The sequence below is a fragment of the Brienomyrus brachyistius genome, chromosome 16 (genome assembly GCF_023856365.1).
Source record: "Brienomyrus brachyistius isolate T26 chromosome 16, BBRACH_0.4, whole genome shotgun sequence".
NCBI lineage: Eukaryota > Metazoa > Chordata > Actinopteri > Osteoglossiformes > Mormyridae > Brienomyrus > Brienomyrus brachyistius.
The window spans coordinates 2,608,288-2,619,427 of NC_064548.1; the positions used below are offsets into that span (position 1 = coordinate 2,608,288).

At 41.2% G+C, this 11,140-nt stretch overlaps 1 protein-coding gene across 2 annotated transcripts in view; it reads left to right on the forward strand.

The window, feature by feature from the left end:
* LOC125709938 (uncharacterized) overlaps positions 1-10,556 on the forward strand; it is an 83,118-nt gene extending 72,562 nt beyond the window's left edge. For both annotated transcript variants that reach the window (XM_048979012.1, XM_048979011.1), the window contains 6 exons: positions 965-1,026; positions 1,373-1,584; positions 1,891-2,144; positions 7,128-7,247; positions 7,558-7,729; positions 9,788-10,556. In XM_048979012.1, the coding sequence (XP_048834969.1) occupies positions 965-1,026; positions 1,373-1,584; positions 1,891-2,144; positions 7,128-7,247; positions 7,558-7,729; positions 9,788-10,089 (1,122 nt within the window). In that variant the 3' untranslated portion in view covers positions 10,090-10,556. The remainder of the gene's footprint in view (positions 1-964; positions 1,027-1,372; positions 1,585-1,890; positions 2,145-7,127; positions 7,248-7,557; positions 7,730-9,787) is intronic.
* The last annotated feature ends 584 nt before the right edge of the window (positions 10,557-11,140 follow it).

Consider the following 11,140-nt stretch of genomic DNA (forward strand, 5'->3'; position numbering starts at 1 on the left):
ATTGGTTGTTCCATATCAGTTTCTTGTTTAATCTCCCCAAGTTGTCATGTGTCATGACCCGGCTCAAGGCCACAAAAAAAGTGGACCAACACAGCAAGTAATTACAAATCTGCCTTTATTAATAACCTAAGAGTTAAAAGAATATACAAGATGTGTATGATCCGTCTGTTCAATTCCAACGTGAAGTCAGTATTGTTGTACGGGGCCGAAACCTGGAGGACAACCAAAACCAACATCCGAAGAATCCAGACGTTCATCAACACCTGTCTCAGAAAGATTCTCCACATCCGCTGGCCAGACACCATCAGTAACACCAACCTATGGGAAAAGACCTACCAACCTTCAGTAGAATCAGAAATCTGGAAGAGAAGATGGGGATGAATAGGGCATACCCTCCGCAAACCACAAACCAACATCACTAGACAGGCTCTCAGATGGAACCCCCAAGGCAAGCGGAAGAGAGGCCGTCCAAGAAACACCTGGAGACGAGACCTCGAGGCAGAAATGACAAGGATGGGCTACACCTGGAGTCAACTAGAAAGAATGGCCCAGGACAGAAACCTCTGGAGATCTACCTTTGGCGGCCCATACCCCGGAAGGGGTGGAGGGCGAAAATGAAAAATGAATGTATGGTCTGTCTGTATCACCAAAACACTTTGCCCATAAGCTAATAATAAAACAATTATATAGAGCCAGGAAAAAGAGCAGAGGGGAGAAGACAGCCACCCAATGTGCTGCAGTCTCCAAGGTTAATAAAGCCTCCTCCAAAGGTGTAATCGATCAAGCACAAAGAAAACGCTACATGAAAGAGAACAAGTCAGCAAACAACAGCCAACCATGCTCCTACAAGGCTGGGCTGTAACACATGTAACAAAATGATTTGGTATGAAATACATTTATGTAAGTGTTCATGGACATGGGTTTTTGAGACTTTATTCTAATTGCTTCTTTTTGATCTTCTTAGAATCAAAATACAGTGGAGTTCAAACCAGATTTAAATGATCATAATGGTGAACTTTCCTACAGGTAATCTGTGCTTCATCTTGTCTGTTTTATACTGTACCTCTGCTTATATTTATAATATGCTGAATGGCATAATCTTACTTTCAGTTATGGGTATTTTAGGTCCAGAAGCTACAAATCCAGACCAAAATATTGTTTTTACCAACTAGTTGAGTATTCTGTGACTCTTTATGCTCAACTGGTTAGTAGAAACAACATCTTGTTCTGGATATTAGATTTGTTGCTTCAGAAATGCCCAACACTTTATAAACCTTAATCTGAGACCCTTTACATCTCATCCTAGTGCATACAAATTTTTCCCCGTTCAGTTCCTCCCTTGTTCCAAACCATGTTTCTTTCTGTTGTGCAGCTTCAGCTGTGAATCAGGAGGCCACTTTCAGTGCAGCGCAACAGGGCTGGTGTTTCAGATGAAGGCAGCAGGCAAGGTGGAGTACAGCCCCACTTACTGGGATGAGGCTGCTTTGAAAACTGCTGGATATCAGCCTGCAGGGCCCTTATTCAACATCGAGAATCCCGACAAAGGGCTTTGTTCACTGCAGCTTCCACACTGTGAGGCTGATGGTGAGTTTGTAACAGTGAGTTATGTAACTGGAGTGTTAAATGGACAGTTCTTTATGTTACAGAAGATCTGACAGTCACATGAACTTCTAGAACACTTGGTAGTCAGTGATGTGAGTAAATGTGCAGCATAGTGAAGAAATATCAGAGTTAAATTTATAGTAGATTTAGCTGTACAGTCAACCTGATTTGCCTATGAAGTGCATGAAATCAATACTATCAATAAATTGTATTATAATTATAAAAATAATCACTATTAATAACAAGTAGTGACATTCCTTATGACTGGTTCCCATCTCTTTCTTCCAGTGGAAGAACGAGTGCACCTGTCTGTGGCCCATTTCTATAGTGGAAATATGGAAGTACTGAAGCCTTTTGCAGTAACAGACACTCATGTCACAATGCAAATTGGGAATCTCTCTGCTTTTGGCATTATTAAAAGTGTATTATCCTTAATTACGTCTCAAGTTCGTGGACAGGTGTTACTTTTCCAGCCACCTAGAAGCACACCTCAGGAGCAAATATATGTATTCCTGTTACCCTCCAATGTGCCACTTGATCAGGTAATTGGCCCTATTTTTAATTAGCTTTATATGTCTACTCTGTCAGTTCTTGTCCATCACCTGTCTGATTTTACTGTCATTATAGTGTGCAGAACTGAAATTATCATACCCTATGTTGAGCTCGTACTTTTCTCATAATAGACCAGACATCAAGCTGTAAATTTGTCAGAAAATAGCAACACATTACATATATTCAAGTATATTCTTTGACAAAAAACTAATTGTAGCATTCAAGCTTGATTGAAAATTTTACGGAAGGTTCATAGCTGAATTGTCCAGACACTTACAATACGCACAATTCTAGAGGCCTGATATAAATTTCACATGTTTACACAGTGTATAAAATTTACGTATGACATAAATCTCATCTAGGCCCTTTTAAATGATTGTGAAAACTTTGAATCTGCTAAAGCAACAAAATGGACCCTTGGCTAAACGAGCTGTATGAGAATCTGCTAGGGTTCCGCTGACAGGTTGCAAATAGGAAAGGTAGTAATAAGTCTCTTCTTATACAATAGAGATAAATAGTCACTCCATCAAGGGGGTAAAGATGTTTAGGCAAGGACTCCAATATATTGACTAGCTAATAAAATTGGGAAAAATATAGGTTTCACAGATTAATTATTGAAAAACCCATCTATATAGCAGGAATAATGACTTTGTAAGCATTTTTGATGTCGAAAAATAGTTCTCTCACTGGAGAAAATATTGAGTAGCATCATTTGAGAAACGATTTTGACTAAAGAGTTGTTAGTACTTGACTAGGAATATACTTTGTTAAGTAGAACAGAATGCATTTGAAATTTACTTTTGGTAATTCAGCTTTGTGGGAATTCATGTTTTTTTTACTTGTTTTTGGTTGAATTATGTATGAATGGCTGGTGAATTGAATTGAGTTGAATGAACTCAACTCAAATCAGTGGACAGCGCAGTGGTTAGCTGCATTGCTTCATATCTCTGGGACCAAGGTTGTAGTCTCCACCCTGGCTACATGTGTGGAGTTTATGTGTTCTCTCCATGTCATTGTGGGGTTTCCTTCAGGTTCTCTGGTTTTCCCCTACAGTCTAAAAACATGCTAAAGTAAATTGGAGTTACCAAATTGTTTGTCAGAGTGCCTGGGAAAGGTTCTGGTCCTCCCCCTAACCCTGAATAAGATAAGATAAGCAGGTACAGAAATTGCAATCCAAGATCAAAGTCAGGAAATTAGGCACAGATAGATGATGAACTAATCGTAATGCTTGACATGGAGAAAACTCACAATACCTCATCATAAGCTGCCCAATGAGAGCACTACAAACATACACTCACCGGCCTCTTTATTAGGTACACCTGGCTAGTACCGGGTTGGACCCCCTTTTGCCTTCAGAACTGCCTTAATCCTTCGTGGCATTGATTTAACAAGGTACGGGAAACATTCCTCAGAGATATTGGTCCATATTGACATGATAGTATCACACAGTTGCTGCAGATTTGTCGGCTGCACATCCATGATGCGAATCTCCCGTTCCACCACATCCCAAAGTTGCTCTATTGGATTGAGATCTGGTGACTGTGGAGGCCATTTGAGTACAGTGAACTCGTTGCAACGATGATCAATTAGTACTAAGGGGCCCAAAGTGTGCCAAGAAAATGTCCCCCACACCATTACACCACCACCACCGGCCTGAACCATTGAGGATGGAGGATGGATCCATGCTTTCATGTTGTTGACGCCAAATTCTGACCCTACTATCCAAATGTCGCAGCAGAAATCAAGACTCATCAGACCAGGCAACATTTTTCCAATCTTCTATTGTCCAATTTCGGTGAGCCTGTGCGAATTGTAGCCTCCGTTTCCTGTTCTTTGCTGACAGGAGTGGAACCCGATGTGGTCTTCTGCTGCTGTAGCCCATCTGCCTCAAGGTTTGACGTGTTGTGTGTTCAGAGATGCTCTTCTGCATACCTTGGTTGTAATGAGTGGTTATTTGAGTTACTGTTACCTTTTTATCAGTTCAAACCACTCTGGCCATTCTCCTCTGACCTCTGGCATCAACAACATAAGAACATAAGAACTATAAAAACGAGAGGAGGCCATTCGGCCCATCAAGCTCGCTTGGGGAGAACTAAACACAATAGCTCAGAGTTGTTAAAATCTTATCTAGCTCTGATTTAAAGGAACCCAAGGATTCAGCTTGCACTACATTATCAGGAAGACTATTCCATACTCTGACTACACGCTGTGTAAAGAAGTGCTTCCTTAAATCCAGCTTGAAATGTTCTCCCGCTAATTTCCACCTATGGCCACGAGTTTGTGTATTTAAACTAATGCTGAAGTAACTATTTGGTTGAACAGCATCCAAACCTGTTAGAATCTTATATACCTGGATCATGTCCCCCCTCAGTCTCCTTTGCTTGAGACTGAACAGATTTAGCTCAAGTAACCTCTCCTCGTATGACAGTCCTCTAAGACCAGGAATCATTTTTGTGGCCCTACGCTGCACCTTTTCTAAGGCCACAATGTCCTTTTTAAGATATGGTGACCAAACCTGCACACAATATTCTAGGTGAGGTCTCACCAAGGAATTGTATAATCTTAGCATTACCTCCCTTGACTTAAACTCCACACACCTGGAGATATACCCCAACATCCTATTGGCCTTTTTTATTGCTTCCCCACACTGGCGAGAATGGGACATGGAAGCATCAACATACACACCAAGGTCTTTCTCATGATCGGCTACCTTTATTTCAGTGACACCCATGAAATACCTGTACTTTATATTTCTGCTCCCTAGATGGAGTACCTTACATTTATCGACGTTAAATTTCATCTGCCAGGTATCGGCCCAGTCACTAATTAAATCAAGATCCCGCTGTAGCTGCTGAGCCGCTAATTCAGTATCTGCTACATCACCCACCTTGGTGTCATCTGCAAATTTCACCAGTTTACTGTATATATTGGTATCCATATCATTTATGTAAATTAGGAACAATAGTGGTCCTAAAATCGAACCCTGTGGTACCCCACTATGAACGCAGGCCCACTGTGACATTGTGCCTCTTATAACTACTCGCTGTTTCCTATCTGTTAACCAGTTATCAATCCAGGTCGCTACGGTACCTAAAATACCTGTCGCTTTGAGTTTAAGTAGGAGCCTCTTGTGGGGGACAACATCAAAAGCATTTTGGAAATCTAAGTAGATGACATCATAGGCCTTCTTACCATCAACTTCCTGAGTAGCTTCCTCAAAAAACTCCAACAGATTTGTTAAACAGGATCTACCTCTCCTAAATCCATGCTGGCTATCCCGCAAAATGTTATTGGAGTCCAGGTAATCTACCATTTCTCTTTGATTATAGCCTCCATAACTTTACCAGTTATACAAGTTAGACTGATTGGCCTATAGTTAGACAAATTACTTCTATCCCCTTTTTTGAAAAACAAGGCATTTTCGGCCACAGAACTGTCCCTCACTGAATGTTTTCCCTTTTTCGGACCATTCTCTGTAAACCCTAGAGATGGTTGTGCGTGACAATCCCAGAAGATCAGCAGTTTCTGCAATACTCAGACCAGCCCGTCTGACACCAACAACCATGCCACGTTCAAAGTCACTTAAATCACCTTTCTTCCCCATTCTGAAGCTCGGTTTGAACTGCAGCGGTTCGTCTTGACCATGTCAACATGCCTAAATGCATTGAGTTACCACCATGTGATTGGCTGATCAGTAATTTGCGTCAAAGAGCAGTTGGACAGGTGTGCCTAATAAAGTGGCCGGTGAGTGTACAGTATCATACACTGACCCACAGAAAAATTTATTTGTACTGTTCTCTACAAAGACATCACAGCTATAAAGTAACACATATGGAGCTATACACAGACCAAGATTATAAAATAAAAAAATAATAATTTGTTGGGGAACAGCTCTGTGGACTTTTGAAAGTTGCCAATGCAAATTTCACAGTCAGCAGTGAAGTGGAGACTGCAGTTTGGGATCAATCTCACGAGTCGCTGGGTCTGATTCCAGTTATGTAAATCCCAGAGTGTCGGCCAGAACATCACTTAAGGGTCAGCATCTCTTCTCCAGGTCTCACATTTCACAGATGCACATGTGGGTGCTTGGGTGTGTAAGTGGGTGTGTGTGTGGTCTTTTGGTCATTTATGCACACAACCGAATGAACTGGCACTCGCAATTAGCCCCGCAGTTAACTTTAATATTACTGAATGGAAAAAATGTAGACCGCAACTAAATTTGCGCCATGCTTGCCCTATGTACTACTATGGAAAAAATAAACTAATGGCTGCTTCCATGTAGCATTATAAATGAATTGATGAAGATCAACTAAATAACAAGAATTTCAGTCACCACATCCTTAACAGTCTGAGGGCCTTTTGTACAAGCAGAGTACTTCAACCTTGAGCAAGACCCTTAACCCTAATTGTTCCAAGGATTGGCTGGCCCCACTATTTCTTCTGTGCCAGTTTCAGGAGGTGGCCTCCTGGGATTCTGTTCCAGGTGTTCTGAAGGCGGCCCCACATTCAGTTTATACTGAGCACTTATTGGTTGCTTTTCCTTCACTTTCTGGTCAGACTCAAAACAATTTCGACTGTGATTAGGTTATGTGGCTGGCTCATGTGACGCAACACTGTCAATGTCCTTTGTAGGCAGCTTGGCTTGTCAAAAAGTTTGACTGGTACTGTAATTAAACCAGAAATTGGTTCCAAGTGTTTATTTATTTTATTGACTTTATTGTCATTGTACCTAGTAGGTACAACACATTTGAGTTTCTGCTTGAGTTTGAAAAATTGACATAATCATATCAGTCATTAGAGAAGTTTTACTAAAGCCCTGTTTAATTAATTTTTTTGCCATTTAAAATTATACCAGTCAATATTATTGCATATTGGAATTTCTCTTTCCTAAAAATCTGCATCTGTACCAGAGACAAACTCACTCAGGCTCTAGTGTGTACCTGACTTTTGTATATTTCTGTGTCTCCCCTCAGGTGACCAAGCAGCACACTGAGTGCAGGTACATAAAAACCAGCTCAGATTGCACCTTTATTCGAAACCAGAAATACAAAGTTACCTCTGACCTCGAAGGACATCATGAAATCCAGCCTGAGGTAATGAGCATCATATGTGAATTGCTATTACTGTCTAAATAAAAACTAGCAATGTAATAAAGCAACACCATTGGACAGTTCAACAAATACTTAATCCTCATGGCCATAATAGTTAATAGCAAAGACAATATTTTCTTCCTTTTTACAATCAAAACGCTTTGAAGCATATCATGTGTCTCCACTCAGCCCTGGTCAAGAGCTTTGGCTTCCAGCACTGGTTATGTGCTGTTCAAGCCTTTACAGCTTTTGTAAATCATAGGAGATTCCTTTTCTAAATTTTGTTACATTTTAAATATTTTTTCTCTTTCAGTCCCAAGATTTTTTCTGTAATTATGGCCCAAACTTCCACCCAACATTTGAGGTTTTCTTCAATGATGGCATCACAGCTTTGAAATTGGCTGTTATGAAGAATGGAGAGAAAGTATGGGGTCGCAGAGTACGTTTACCAGCAGAAGTAGCCCCGGATGCAAACCAGCTGGCAGGTATTTGGGATGAAGACCAGTAATATCTTCCCTGACACCTATTCAATTCAGTTCAATTCTGTTATATTTGTGTTGCGCATTTTCACAACATTACATAGTCTCAAAGCACTTTACATTATCCCTGCCCAAGCCAGAGGTGACAGTGGCAAGGAAAAACTCCCTAGAAGGAAGAAACCTTGAGAAGAATCAGACTCAATGGGGGAGCTCATCCTAAAAGGGATGGCAAAAGAAGTCAAATGAGCAAGATGGCAAAGTCATCCAAGTCACTGTCCCAAGTGTTACATTTGAGTCTCAAAGTGGGGGCAAGTAGGTGATGGCAGGGAGGTACTGCTGCTGCTTCTGATGGCAGGACAAACAGTGGTACAGCAGCAGGGCACACAGGTGAGACGTCATAGGCAGAAGGGAGAGCAGGCTGTAAAGACACTGCAGGTAGTGGAGACGTCGCAGGCAGCAGGGTAGGCCGAATATCTTGATAAATTGAGGTGTCCAGGCAGCACACCCCAGGAGGAGTAGGGGAAATCAAATGTGCAATTATCCAAGGTAGGAGAGACTAGAGGCAGTGCAAACAGTTAGGCGAGTGCAATATGTTAGCTCCGGCAGATATGGCAATGACAGAAAAAGTATGAGGGAGAGGCAAGTGGGAATGCAGGCATAGGGAGTCCCTGAAATGTCAGCACTCCAATTCCACAAGGGAGTGTGAAGCTAGAGTGACAGCACTGACAGCTCAGTTTATTCAAGGCCAATGGCCCATCCAGCTATACACCTCACACTATGGGTCTAACTGAGAGTGAACAGTTAGCTAGTTCTTTAACTAGAGTCCCTATTAGCTAGACTGTATTTTTACTCTAGACTTGAATATTGAGAGTGAGCCTGAATGTCACACATCTGCTGGAAGACTATTCTACAGCTGAGGAGCTCTATAAAGGAGCTGATTTTAGTCCACAGTATCAAATCTTGCAGTTAGATATAGTAAAACAGCTTTAAGTAAAGTAATCATTTGCTTATGGCTTCTGACCACATATAACTCCGGTTTCCCCCCACAGTCCAAAAATAGTCTGCTTTCTCTTTTTTTGAGTGTTTTTGTACATGACAACATACAGAGAAAAATTTAACTACACTAATTCTTTTTTTTTTTACTTTACTTTGATAAGCCTACTTTGCCTTGCGGTAACCTGTCTGCTTCTGGCAAGCTGCCTGAGGCTAATGCTGCATGCACAGAAAAAATGATGGGAAAATGAAAGTAATTTTCTTTCAGTGACAAATACAGACTCGTTGAAGCTTGTGATAAACTGCCCAAAACTAGCCAGCGAAACTACAATAAGCTATATTTTTTGCATAATATTATACTGTATAGGGGGCAGCATGGTGGTGCAGTGGTTAGCACTATTGCCTCACACCTATGGGACCTGGGTTCAAGTCTCCGCCTGTGTGTGGAGTTTGCATGTTCTTCCGATATCGTTGTGGGGTTTCCTCCGGGTACTCCGGTTTCCCTCCACAGTCCAAAAAACATGCTGAGGCTAATTGGACTTACTAAATTGCCCATAGGTGTGCATGCGTGAGTGAATGGTGTGTGAGTGTGCCCTGCGATGGGCTGGCCCCCCATCCTGGGATGTTCCCTACCTCGTGCCCATTGCTTCCGGGATAGGCTCCAGACCTCCTCCAAGATAAGCGGTTTGGAAAATGGATGGATATATATATATATATATATATATATATATATATATATATATATATATATATACACACACGTATCCCAATGGGAAGGCAACTCATAGCCCAGGAGAGATAAACAGGATATTTAGGGACTTCTATAAAAAAATTATACTCACCTAATATTAATTCAACCGATTCTGAAATTCTTGAACAACATCGACCTACCAAAATTATATAATGAACAAATAACGGCATTAGAGTTACCTCTCCCAATAGTGGAACTTTATGATGCACGTAAAGCATTATATAATAAACTGTATATAAATAAGTAAAAATTAATAGTATCCTTCTTCTAAGGGTTGTTTCCTTACCTTTCCCGATTTCTCTACTTCTTTTTTTCTCCAGAAAAAAAACCCATTTCACTGAGTCCATGGAAAGATTTCCTATTAGATGTATTCGATGATCTGACAGATGAAGAGCTGAAGAATCTGAAGACACGCATGCCACCCCCTGCAGGTTGTAAGGGCATCCCTAAAAGCAAGCTGCAAGGAGCTGACCGCACAGACCTATGGAACTTGATGGCAGAGAGTTGGGGAATGGAAGGCTCCATCATGGCCATCAAGGGGGGGCTGAGTAAAATCCAACGTAATGATTTGATCGAGGAGCTAAATGACTTCCCGAAGAAGCTCAAAAAATCATCTGCATGAAGCCTGTGCTCTTCACACAGGAAAAGCCTTTTACTTTGATAACTAATTAGAAAGATTTATACAGCTGCAAAGGAAGATAAAGTGTATAGATACTAACAAATGGTGCAAATGTGACAACAATGGTGCGAAAGTGAGAAAAGACACGCAAGGTTGTGAGGGTGGAGTTTTCATAATTTTGCAGAATCTTTCACTGTTTTGTAACAGGCATCAAAGAAAATTCTTATGCCTATTAATGTTTTATTCAGTTACATTTTTCTCAGTTTTACTGTATCCCCCTTAGGTTCTCCTATACTATAGTGGGTTGACCATATAAGCTTTATTTAGTAATGTTACTGGGAAGACCAGATTATAGAATCGGTGCAATTTGCAGAGTGGGCTGCACCCATTGTTCCTGTCCAAAAACCAGATGGATCCATCCGAATTTGTGGGGATTATAATATCACAATAAACCAGGTATATAAAGTGGAGCAGTATCCTATCCCTAAGGTTGAAGACCTGTTTGCACAGTTATCTGGGGGGCAGTTTTTCACAAAATTAGACATGAGTAATGCCTACCAGCAGGTGGTACTGGATGAAGGGTCCAGGAAATATGTCACCATTCATACACAGAAAGGTCTGTATACATACACCCAGCTGCCATTTGGAGTTGCATCAAGTCCTGCCATTTCTCAGAGGACAATGGAGAACATCCTAACAGGTATTCCTCATGTTGCAGTCTACCTGGATGACATATTAGTTTCAGGATCCAGTGAACAGGATCATCTAAGATACCTAGGGGAGGTCCTCAGAAGGCTGGATGAGAGTGGACTAAGGCTGAAGAGAAGCGAATGTGAGCTGCTAGCAAAGGAGGTGGTGTTTTTGGGACACAAAATAAATGCCATGGGGCTACATCCGCTGGAAGAAAAAGTGGAAGGCATCGCAGCTGCTCCTGCACCACAAAATGTCAGTGAGTTAAAGGCCTACAGTACCTAGGTTTGTTAAATTTTTATCACAAGTCTCTCCCAAACCTCTCTACTCTGCTGTCATGTGTTGCTAAAAAAGGGTAAAAAAT